The 13092-nt window shown below is 45.6% G+C and overlaps 1 protein-coding gene across 1 annotated transcript in view; it reads left to right on the top strand.

Moving 5' to 3' along the window:
• The window catches only part of CPD (carboxypeptidase D), a 750705-nt gene that overhangs the window by 304541 nt on the left and 433072 nt on the right, over nucleotides 1-13092 (top strand). Inside the window, exons 9-10 of the mRNA XM_069615245.1 lie at nucleotides 11673-11775; nucleotides 12389-12531. Coding sequence (XP_069471346.1) covers nucleotides 11673-11775; nucleotides 12389-12531 — 246 coding nt within the window. The remainder of the gene's footprint in view (nucleotides 1-11672; nucleotides 11776-12388; nucleotides 12532-13092) is intronic.

Raw genomic sequence — 13092 nt, 5'->3', positions numbered from 1 at the left:
CGCAAGGCTAAGTGCAGTCAAGCAGGCATGGGACTGATGCCACACGTTCTCAGGGAAAAAACTTAAGCTGAGACTATGGGCACCGTGCGTCCTATTTATAACTTCGTGTGATGTCGTCCTCAACGTAGGCCTTTGAGGGACATTGACCCGACGCTATCGACGATGGACGCCTTCTGACGAAAGTTTCCGAAGTGCACAGCTGTGGACATTACATGTCAAAGATGTGGAATACGTTGGAGGAACATCCAGTCAAAAGAACGGTACCAGTTGGTAAGTAACTTGTTCTTCCCAGCACTGATAGTCTGAAAGACTGATCAGTTTCCACATGACAAAATCAGCAAAAGACCAGGGGAGTAATGCTTAAAGCTTCACTTCACTGTAAAAAGTCAGGACAGGTTAAAAAACCAAAGGTTTGAGGGTCCAATGAATGTGGAGGGGAATTTGTCGAATGGGAACTCTCTCCTAACAACTGGCATGGGACACCCTTCGCTGCGCAGAAAGTGCCAGCACACCCAGAGGAAACGCTGGAGGGGGCGAGCCAGTACTTGCATGGGGCTACGCTGCTTGACCCTGTGCAAGCTCTGAAAAGCCCTCTCACAGGAGGGAGAAATCTCTTGACTGGTATATACCGCATGCCATCCACGTTGACCGTTCGACAGCCCACAGAACTACGCATTCCACGCATGGCAACGTGGACCAACTGGGAAGTCCTCTTGGCTAGCTTCTTATCCTCCCGTTGCATCGTTAATGTCTACCAGACTGGCACTATGCTGGTTCAGGGTCATCTACCCAACCTCCTTCTCTTTGACTGGATCCTGCCTTCCCTCATTAACTTCCTTCCTTCTGCTGCCTCTCCCCTCATCACTCTCACTGTCCCTCGCCCTCTAACCAGAGTACCATGCCCCTGTACTCCTCCTCAGAAAACCTTCAAAGGCAGAGACCTCCTCCACCTGGTGACTCTTAACGCCCTCTCAGCCAACACACACTCTGCTGACAACTGCCTCCTTCTTGAAAACACTGACCTCCACATTCTTGCTCTCACCTAGACTTGGTTCAATGCCAGCTCAGTCGCTGCTTGTGACTGCCCCCTCCCTGACGGCTTCAAGATCATTTTCAAGCCTCAACCTCACCGCGCTGGCGTTGGAGTCACCTTAATCTATCCTGAGTGGGTTCCTTCTTTCATCGTGCCCACCCAACTCTATTCTTCCTTTGAGAGCCTGGTTTGCAAGTTGGTCATCTCTCCCTCCTCCACTGACGATTGATACCATTTACGGGCCCCCAGGCACCACCACCCTGTTACTCTCTGAATGGGATGATTTCTGCTCCTCCTTACTTTTAACCACCTCCAACCTCCTCCTTTTTGGGTGAATTCAACATCCAATTGGACTCCCGTGCCTCACCATCCACTCTCTTTTTCATTGACCCCTGCGCCTCTTTCCCTCTCAAGTCTCCCCTCCGGTTCAACCCACTCAGCTGGGCACACCCTGAATGCCATCATCCACTCTGAACTCTCTCTCGCTCCCCCTTTGGCCACCCCTCGCACTTGGTCAGTCCATTCTCTCCTGCTCCCACCTGGGTCCCTTCGGCCCTTCTACCGCTCCCTCAAAAGCCCTGGCAACCTCATTCTCTAACATCTGCCCGATGAAACGAGTGTCAGCTGCTGGCTTTGCCTCTACCTTCACCCCCCTACCTCACTCTACCACCGACTCTGCTCTCCGCAACCTACACACAGCCATCACCAATACTTTTGACATCCATGCCCCAGTCATGAGGATCCACCTGAAACCCACATCTAAGTGTTGCACTCCGAACTTGTAGACCTGAAACGAAAGTGCATAGCAATGGAATGGAAGTGGCAAACCTCTGGTTCACCCTCTGATAAACTGGGCCTGGTCCAAAGGCAATACGGAATCCACCTGTGCCAAGAAAAGGGCCCACATTCAAGCAAGGGTATCTGGTGCATCCAATAACACGGCTGAACTTTTCAAAATCTGCAGGGAGCTAGCCAACCCTTAGTCTCCTCCCCTCTTTTTCCCATGCCCTCTTCAAAGCACTGGTTACACACTTTGCCACAAAAACTCAGGACATCCTGAAAAACCCTCGTTACTCACCCACCTAACCCATCCCACACCCCCTTTCCTCCCCTGGCCACTCACATTCCACCTTCTCGTTCACTCCTCTCGCTCCCGAAGAAGTTACCAGTTGTTGCATCTATGAAGGCTTCTTCCAAACAGGTTCCCCACCTGCTCGTCCAGAACCATCAAGGACAACATTGGCTCTTTTGCCCCTGGACTTGCTGACTTCTGCAATCACTCTTTTGCCGCAGGTTCTTTCCCCTCCTCCCTCAAGCACTTCCTTGTGCACATGCTTCTGAAAAATCCTTCAGCAGACTCTACCTATCCATCCAACTACCACCCTATTTCAATCACCCCTTCCTGGGAAAACTGCTGGAGAAGCTGGCCTTGCACCAAATCAAGTCACACACTGAACTTGTCGGCAGTCTACATGATCAATCTGGATTCCGAGCATCCAGAGGCAGGGAAGCTGCTCTTCTAAACATCTGTGAACTCCAACTCCCCAGCTGTCCTCATCCTACCTGATCTCTCCTCTGCCTTTGACACAGTCAACCATTGCATCCTCATACAAAGGTTCCACGATACCCTTGATATCTCGGAACAGGCACTGGAATGGCTGACCGCTTTCCTAACTGACCGCTCCTCCTAAGTCATCTTGGGCACCTTCTCCTCTTCCTTCTCCACCCTTGGTGTGCCCCAGGGACCTATCCTCTCCCCCTGTCTCTTTAACATCTACCTTACTCAGCTGGCACTCCTCATCTCCTCCTTTTCCCCCAGCTTCTAGTGCTATGCGGACACTCAACTCTTTTTCATACTTTGACTCACTCGCACCTTCCTTCATACCGAACTGCCTATCTGCCATAGAGGCCTGGTACGTTTCCAATGATCTCTGCCTCAAAGCCAGCAAAACGGATATGGGTGGGACAAAGACGGATATGCACATGGATATTTCCTTTCTGTGAAAGGTACAGTGAGTTAAAGTGTGGCCGCAAACTCTCGAGTGGGTACCTTCCCAATGAACAAATAATTTATATAAATTAAATCTTTTTTTGTTGGTTTATTTCGGGTCTTGCCTTGTAAAACCCTGTAAAATGTACAGCATTAAAAATAAATGTCATAAACACAAAATAGAGTGAAAATATATACAATAGGTCCATAATGAAAAATGGAAACCTTTTCATATATAGACTGGAATCGGTGTTCCGTACAAGACATTGCTGGGATCTAAAACAGAATTGCATTTTTACTAATTTCTAACCATACCCACCTTGACAAGTTAGCATACCTTCAATCTACACTTCTCCCGAACTATATAATCAAGAAGGCTCATGATCAATGAAAACAAAATGTTTTTGTAAATTGACTTTTTTATTGATTTTTAACACAATCCACAATATCACAAGTAAACGTGATGAAATATTCAACATCAATAGTTTGGACATTCCGATTATTCCCATGGCCCTATGCGCCCCCTGCCCCCCCTTCCCCTCCCTACCCCCAAACAAGAGAAAGAGGAAAGCTCTGCTACCAATGTGTCCAGGTCACCAACATTAAACAATTAGCCCAATGTTTGAGTGTTTTCAAACAATCGAATCAGAGTATATCTTTCTTAGAAGTGTACGTCTTATCAGTAAATGTCTGTCCTGACCAGGCTGAGTCATGCTTTGCATTCCACCTCTCACAAAATAGTTCACCCGAAAGTATCATGCAACTGCTACCACTCAAGTTCTATTGTGGCGCCCCCTCCCTCATGGATTTCCGCCGTGATCTTTTCCATCACGTATAGGCCTTTTGCTGTCCCAGCCCATTCTTTCATGGTAGGGATTGTCGTCCTCTTCTAGTGTCTGGCGCAGCTCGCCCTGGCCGCCAAGAGGAGAAAGTGCTCCAGTTGAGGCAGTGCGTGCCATCTTTCCCCCTGTAGCTCAAGACCAAAAAGAACCAACATTGGGTCAGGCATGCACTCTTTCTCCCCTCCAACTCCCCCGCATCCCTGATCCAACCCAGGGCCTCAGTCCAGTACACTTGCACTCTGGGGCAATCCCACCACATGTGCCAATAGTTTTCCTCCACAACCATGCCAGCATTGGGGATTCACCGTGGGGAACATCCTGAAAAGGCGTACTGGGTCGTATTGCCAATGGTGTAGTAGTTTCACCCTGTGGAGCATATATTGGCAGGATATCAACGTCTTCAATGCCCTCCGGCACATTTGTAGCCATGGGTTTTCATCCAACTCCCTACCCAGGTCTCTCTCCCACTTCCAGCGGAGTCCTCGAACTGCATCCCCCTTTGATTCTAGCAAGGTCCCATAGAGACGTGGGATGAGTCCTTTCATTTCTGTTTGCCCATTCAGTACCCTTTCTACCGGTGTGAGGTCCCTTTGGACTGACTCTCTCCATTTCCCAGCTGTGAAGATACCCTTCAATCTAAGATAGAGGTGTACTGACACTGTGGCAATGCCCAGGGCCTCTTCCAGTTCTTGAATGCTGATATCCCCTCCACAGTTGACCCACCTGCGCGAATCCTCCCTCGAACCATGCCTGGTACTGTTCAACCTTGGGTATCGCATCCCGTACTGGAGGGGGGCCCAGATGTTACTCATCGGTGAGGGCCAGGTAGTGATCCCACCCCTTCTCCCCCCCCCATGCTGAACACCTCCCAGAAGACCCCCAGTAATGGGTGTTCTCGGATTCTCCTTGGAAGTCTCCCCTTAGAAACCCAGAGCCATCCTCCCTCCGTTTGCCGGGAAGCAGATGTTGGTTCTCCAATAACACATCGTTTCCCATGACCCTCTGTCAAGTGTGGGACCATTGTGGTAATTTGTGCAGCTCTATAGTATAACGTTAGGTCCGGCTGTGATTTTGTTTCCCTCTGGTATATCTCGGTGGCTAGGATTGGCAACATCTGAAACATGTATGACACCCGTGGGAGGAGATTCATTTTTATGGCATTAAGCCTTCCCATCCATGACAACTGACCTTTGCTCCACGTCTCCATCTTGGTAAATAGTTTGTCGAAGAGATGGGTAGGAGGAGTAGGGGGGGGTAGTTGGCTCCACCCAGATCTTCCCCTGGCCTAACGATCGTGATGCCCAGGTATTTAATGTTGTCGAGCTGCACCTGCAATCCCAGAGTCCTGGGAGCCTCAACATCCCTGAAGCTTTCAGCTGCAAAGGGGAAGATCACTGCTTTTCTTCACTATAAAGCCTGATAATCGGCTGTATGCTTCTATTATTGTCAGGGTGGCTGGGACAGAGCCGACGGGGTTCACTAGGTGCAGCAGCACGTCGTCTGCATAGAGTCCTAGCTTGAACTCCCTATTACCCACCTTAATTCCCTCGACCTGCAAAGCCTTCTTTAGATGCTCAGCCAGCACCTCCATTGTAAGCGCGAATAAGAGGTGAGAGCGGACACCCCTGTCTTGTCCCCCCCTCTGTAGGGCAAAGGCCCTTGATAGACTCCTGTTCAGTTACCCGTGCCATCGGAACTACCTATAGTGCCCTTATCCCTTTCAGAATCTGATCTCCAAACCCAAATTTCGGCAGAACTCCATCCAAAAAGTCCCAGTCTACCCAGTCGAAAGCTTTTTCTGTATCGAGGGCCACCAACACTGTTTTCCTCTCTCCCTGCTGAAGCCTCCATTAGGCGCAATGTCTTGCGCAGAGTGTCGGCCCCTTGCCTTCCCTGAATAAACCCTACTTGATCTGAGTCAATTAATTTTGGCGTACCCTCCATCTGTGTGGCTAGGATTCCGGTAAACATGTCTCCGTCCACATTGAGTAGAGAAACAGGGCGATAAGATTTGCAGCACTTGGGGTCTCTGCCCGCTTTCGGTATTACTGTTATTAATGCTTTCACGAAAGATGGTGGATGGGCCCTCCCTTTGGTCAGGGTATGGTGAAATAATTTTAGGTCGAGGATCCCACGAAAGTCTTGTAAAACCCAACCGTGTACCCATCTTCTACGGGGGCCTTCTCCAATTTAAGTCCCGCGATCTCCTTCAACACTTCCTCCCGGGAGATGCACTTTTCCATCGCCGCCTTGTTGTTGCGATGAAGACTCGGCAGCGACACCTCCCCAAAATATCTACCCAGTTCCTCCTAACTGAACTTGCTTTCTCTCCCATAAAGTTGTTAGTAAAACCCAGCAAATTCCTGAGCCATTTCTCCCACGAGGGAGTGCAGCTGTCTCTCCCAGTCCTGTACCACATCAACCCCACCTCTCTGCTCGTTGGCCCCGAAGCCTCATCGCAAGTAGGGCATCGGCTTTGTCCCCCTTTTCGTAATACTTTTGTTTCAGGAATTGCAGGCCAGCCACCACCTTCCAAACCTCCAGGTCTCAACTCCTGATGCTTTTCCCTTGCTAGTCTCAGGTCATCTTCCCTTTCCCCTTCCCTTTTGCCCTCCACCAACTGAAGCTTACGAATTTCCCCCCTTAGTTTCCCCGCCTGAAGGGTCCGTATTGTCTTTTTGGCTGCCACTTCTCAGATGAGACCCCGCCACAAAGCCTTGGCCGTGTCCCTTGTCACACCCAACTCCACCTCCCCTGTAGCGTTTGAAGAACTCCTTAATTGCTTCTTGCATTCCCTTCACAAAAGTCGGGTCTTTCAGCGATCTTTGCTAGGAAATTTGCCCAAATAGCGCCTTATCTGCTCCCATGGTGATCTGCACCCTGTCGCTCCCCTCCTTTCTTGTCGGCCACTGTCCGGTGCCCATGACGCTAGCTCCAACTTAAAGGTCTCTCGCCTGGGGACTTCAGTCGGCCCGGATGGGCGATGCAAGGGGACCAGCTTTTCAACGACACAGGGCTCCAGCTCCTTGAGGCTCTCCTCACTCCTCTCGCCAGTCAGAGGGGTGGCAGGCTCCTTCTTGCCACGCCTCTGGGCTATGGTGTCCTCTGTCGTCCCCTTTCTTGTAATTTCCCCTACAGCAGGTGGCCTGGAGTCTTTACTCCCCCCCCCCCCCCTCCACCTTAGCTCCCCCCCTTTCCTATGGGGTGGTGAACAGGCTTCATTGCAGGGCTAGTAATGCCCTGGGGGAAAGAGGTGGGGGCAAGCACAAAAGCGACAGAGCGGTGCGTGAGCAGCAGCCTTACACAACCATCTTGGTCCGCGCACCCTAGCGGTCTCCTTAAACATTTTTTTTGTCATGCATTTACTATAACCAGCCAAGAATTACTGCAGTGTTGCAGCACCAGTTGAGCCACTTAATTGTAATTCTGTAAAATATACCTGACTGAGCTAAAGGGTGTGTCTTATATTTGTTCAAACAATCTTTCAAAAGCTGGTTCATGCAATCAATATAATAAAGTCAAGTAAACATAAAATATTGCTCACTCTTGACCATACCAGGACATCCCAGGATGTCAATATTTTTACCTGATTTCCAGCTGGCAGCAAATTATACTACTGGTACAATACCTAATTTCGATTTAATAGAAAGATTGCGTCCTGGGACTGAATTTAAATTAAGGACAATTCAAAAAAAGAAACTTTTTTATATTCCATTTCAAAATAAGCGTTAATCAAAACAAATGATCGACAATGAATTCTTGTCAGTAATGTTTCAACAACCTCAAAACACAAATTTCATATAAAAGAATCTCAACATAAGAGTTTATAAATTACATTTGCCAAAAACATATCTGGGTTATACATTCAGTTGTTGACCAGCTGTTACATTCAAATGATATACACTGATATCTAGACAGAGAAATACTTTTGTTGTTGTGTCTTCTGTCCTATACTACGCGTTTCGGGTTTTCATTAACCCTTCTTCAGGTAATGATATCAGATAATTCTTTCTGAAAAATTAATAGGAGGTAATTAATATAACTGCGCTTCTCAGAAAAAACAGAAAAGGAGAAGAAAAAGAAACAAGACTATGGGCTGTGATAACCAATCACTTAACTAACCTGTACTTAAGGTCAAAATTCTTGGTCAATATTCGCAAAAGGTTCACTCTGTAGACTTCCTGAACCTATAGATGACAGAAAATTACAATTTACTGTCAAGCTAGAGGTGGATGTTAATAGTGAGTAAAATGGCGATCTGGAGTGGGACCAGGGGCGCAACGAGGCGCTGGGTCCCACTCTTAGATCGCTAGGCTGAAAAAGGATTTTAATTAGTTCACCTATCGGGGTAGTCGATAATCCTTATGGAGATCGTAGGGTACTTCAACTGTTCTAGGCCGCAGCTTTGGGAAAACGTGCAAGCGGCTGTAATCAATGAACAAAGATATTATTGTTTTAAATCTATCCTGAAAGTACAAGATCTAAATAAACTCTTTAATTTAGGCTATTGGGTGTTACCTGGAGCCGAGTGTGGTCTAACTTCCTTGATGGAGGTGTTGCCGTTCCACGCCGTTATTTCCCACTTCCCATAAACTATAAGACGGATAAGGTCAATAAACCATCTTTATAATGCACGTTCGTAGTTATTCGCCTCGGTAACTGATGTCGTATACAACGCGACAGTACCGCTGTTGTAGAACTCTGTTAGAAAAGGGGAATATAATCACAACCCTGTGTTAGTCTACATAAACCAAAAACGCAACCTATCTCGCAGGTTTGTGTTAGTCGTGGGAGCGAAAAAGTAACCTGCTGCAATGAGTACGAGCCGCACACTGCATTTGTCTAACGGGAGTACCGCGGGCTTCCTGTTTCTCCTTTGGTTTCAGCGTAGCTAGTGGCAACGTGTATAGATAAATAGACTAGGATGTAAGGACGGTTCTCAGAGGCGGCCATGTTGAAAGAGAGGTGAATAACGCCTATCCATGCTATTGCATGAATGTGAGCTGACCCAGTTGTTACTATAATTTAATGGTCAATCGAAGGGACAAGAGAAAATAACTGTCTGGTTTGCCTGTTCTTTACCGGAATTTAATTCGCTCACAGGTTTATCAGTATGTTGCCCTAACGATCATTGTTACCAACATGGTCTGTCTGCTACAGATTTTTGTGATTGAAGGCTCATTACTGTGTTTCGAGATCTAATTGGGTATACCTTCTCAATGGACTAGTTGTTGCAATATTTTGTGATTTAATGTTTATCACTGCTTTTGAATATCAAAAACATTTTTTCTCATATGTTTAAAAACAATATTGTTGCTCTAACTGTTATACACAAACTTTTGAGACATACATCTGATATTTCAGTTGGGTAGCGATAGAGGGAATTTGTTCTGTAACTCGAACTTGTTGGTAACAATGATCGTTAGGGCAACATACTGATAAACCTTTGAGCGAATGAAATTCCGGTAGAGAACAGGCAAACCGGACAGTTATTCTCTTGTCCCGTCGATTGACCATTAAATTATAGTAACAACTGGGTCAGCTCACATTCATGCAATAGCATGGATAGGCGTTATTCACCTCTTCTTTCAACATGGCCGCCACTGAGAACCGTCCTTACATCCTAGTCTATTTATCTATACACGTTGCCACTAGCTACGCTGAAATCAAAGGAGAAACAGGAAGCCCGCGGTACTTCCGTTAGACAAATGCAGTGTGAGGCTCGTACTCATTGCAGCAGGTAACTTTTTCGCTCCCACGACTAACACAAACCCGCGAGATAGGTTGCGTTTTTGGTTTATGTAGACTAACACAGGGTTGTGATTATATTCCCCTTTTCTAACAGAGTTCTACAACAGCGGTACTGTCGCGTTGTATATGACATCAGTTACCGAGGCGAATAACTACGAACGTGCATTATAAAGATGGTTTAGTGACCTTATCCATCTTATTTATGGGAAGTGGGAAATAACGGCGTGGAAAGGCAACACCTCCATCAAGGAAGTTAGACCACACTCGGCTCCAGGTAACACCCAATAGCCTAAATTAAAGAGTTTATTTAGATCCTGTACTTTCAGGATAGATTTAAAACAATAATATCTTTGTTCATTGATTACAGCCGCTTGCACGTTTTCCCAAAGCTGCGGCCTAGAACAGTTGAAGTACCCTACGACCCTACGATCTCCATAAGGATTATCGACTACCCTGATAGGTGAGCTAATTGAAATCCTTTTTCAGCCTAGTGATCTGAGAGTGGGACCCAGCGCCTCGTTGCGCCCCTGGTCCCACTCCAGATCGCCATTTTACTCACTATTAACATCCACCTCTAGCTTGACAGTAAGTTGTAATTTTCTGTCATCTATAGGTTCAGGAAGTCTACAGAGTGAACCTTTTGCGAATATTGACCAAGATTTTTGACCTTAAGTACAGGTTAGTTAAGTGATTGGTTATCACAGCCCATAGTCTTGTTTCTTTTTCTTCTCCTTTTCTGGTTTTTCTGAGAAGCGCAGTTATATTAATTACCTCCTATTAATTTTTCAGAAAGAATTATCTGATATCATTACCTGAAGAAGGGTTAATGAAAACCCGAAACGCGTAGTATAGGACAGAAGACACAGCTAAAACAGTATTTATCTGTCTAGATATCGGTGTATATCATTTGAATGTAACAGCTGGTCAACAACTGAATGTATAACCCAGATATGTTTTTGGCAAATGTAATTTATAATCTCTTATGTTGAGATTCTTTTATATGAAATTTGTGTTTTGAGGTTGTTGAAACATTACTGACAAGAATTCATTGTCGATCATTTTGTTTTAACGCTTATTTTGAAATGGAATATAAGTTTCTTTTTTTGAATTGTCCTTTTTTTGAATTGTCTTATTTGAAATTATTAAGAGCCTAAAAGTGTTTTAGCAGCTATTTGGTTGCTATGGTCTGTGCCCCTGTTTGTATCGCGAGTTGTGCTTTGCGATACCTCCCCCTTTTTTCTTCACATTTTGGGTCTAGTAGCATAGATCTCAACAGGGAGCACTACAAAGTATCGTTATTCATATGAATATTCCTTTATTCTAACTAACTCAGTGTGCACCTCTACAACCAATTTTGTTTCTACTGAATTTAAATTATCCACGTAGGTCTAATAACCCACATGTGCCTTTTATCTTGAATTAAAGGAACAAGTCTTACTCCTGTTGCTATTGCTTAGATTTTCTCAAGACACTGTGTGATATGATTCTTTCGCCTTAAATTTGGAGCTGCTCGTGATCGTATTGGGAAGCTTTTTACTCCTTGCTGTGAACCTTCACAAAACCGTGCGTCCATTCTGGTCACTGTGCTAAAAATGTGGTTCATGCAGGGTAAATCTCATCTGCTGGTGGTTCTCAGGAATGCAGTACCTCTTGTTGCCTGTGATTAACAGGACACGCGTAGCTCAGGAATTTTACCTGTAGTTCATAACTGCCACTGTAGTTTGCATCGTCCCCTAAAGAGGTTTTTCCAATTTTCTGATTCTGCCTAAAATTTGGATGTAGGGAATGTATTGACAGCTTAGAATATGTTTTAGCACTGTGCGAGGATGCTCCCTTCTGATAGAAGGAAGATACCAATGCTACATAATTAGTATACCATAGAGTAGACCGAATGTAGATCTTCATTTTTCTCATTGCCTTTTTATGGACATGCTAAATCTTTTGGGTCTCCTGCAAGTCTATTCTTCACCACAAAGATGCCTTTTCTGCGGGCTGTTGCATAGTTTATGGGTGATTTTTGATTGCTTCTAATGGCCATTTTGTCTGTCACCTATAGGAAAACACAGAAATGTTCAAAGGCAGTCCATGTAAGGAGGTGTACCCGAATGAGTACTTTTATGAAGGCATCACTAATGGGGCCAAGTGGTACAACATTCCAGGTAATGCTTGCTGGCACATGCCACTTAATCTTTTTGTGCACAGTACAGGAATTTCTGAAATCGCTCCCCCTATGCAAGAATTGGTCACGTTTATGCATGATTACTAAAATCTACACCTGGCTCGACTGGTTCCTGTTAAGACGGTCAGTTCGAAGTGGCTTTAATAATTGATCATGTGATTAAATGTCGTGTAGTAGCATGAAATGGTATTTATTGGGGGTCTAGTTCTTTTCACAGCCACACCTTGCATTTTAGTATTGACGTCATAGCCATAAAGTACATTGTGATGAGTATAGTATCTCTCTTAGTAAGGTTAAAATGGTATTGGAGGAAAAAATACTGTTGGATGTATAGTGTTCAAGATCTCGCTACAGACCTCCTACTAATTATTCCTTTTCATGCCAGACCTGTGGATCGTGGAAGGTGGCTGGGATCAAAAGCATAGAGCAGTTTCTAGGGCAAGGTTGTGGTTACAAGTCAACTTCATGTTCCCCTAATAGAAGAGGAAGTAGCTTTTTGAACAATGTGAACAAAATAAAACGCACACCGGCCTTGTGTATGATTTATCAGACTTAATTTGTTTAGAAATTCCATTATTTGCTTGTATCCCCAGGTGGCATGCAAGACTGGAATTATCTACACACAAATTGCTTTGAAGTCACCATTGAACTGGGCTGTGTGAAATACCCAAAGGCTGCAGAGTTGCCCTCGTACTGGAAGAGAAATTACAGATCGTTACTGCAGTTCATCTCACAGGTGAGACTAGGAGCCTGAAACCACTGAGACTTCTGATATACCAATTACTGCTGCTCGCTGAAATGTTATAAAAGATTTGCACTTGCCCAGAACATGTCCTCTCGTATTGGCAATGTAGATCATTTGCAGTATGGAAAAATGCTTTGTGCATGCAATACTGCAATGTCTGCTTTTATTCCTGTGTACACTGCCTCGTAACGCGTTCAGAGCCTTTTCTGTCTGAATCTCCTTTCCAGGAGATCCTTCTGCAGCTTGTTTAACTTCTAACCACACAATCTTCATGTCAGGCATGGATTGGGCCTTGTGGAGCACTTGACCACTATGGGCTAAAAAAAGAAGAAAGGACTGACAGCATTCATGTGGCCTTTGTGCTGCAGACCCATGTGGCCATCCAGAGAGGTACCTTGTAAGCCCACTCCCGCCTTCCACCTATATCATTGCAGCCCCAGATTCAACCTTGATTCCTGCCACACTGACCTGACCTCTACATCTTCAGGGCAGAGATTGGGCCTTGTGGAGCATGTGGCTGCCTCATAGCCATCATTCACTAGGCGTCTATTT

Source organism: Ambystoma mexicanum, chromosome 9, assembly GCF_040938575.1.
Source record: "Ambystoma mexicanum isolate Mex_15411 chromosome 9, UKY_AmexF1_1, whole genome shotgun sequence".
NCBI classification, from domain to species: domain Eukaryota; kingdom Metazoa; phylum Chordata; class Amphibia; order Caudata; family Ambystomatidae; genus Ambystoma; species Ambystoma mexicanum.
This window is presented reverse-complemented; position numbering and strand designations above follow the sequence as displayed.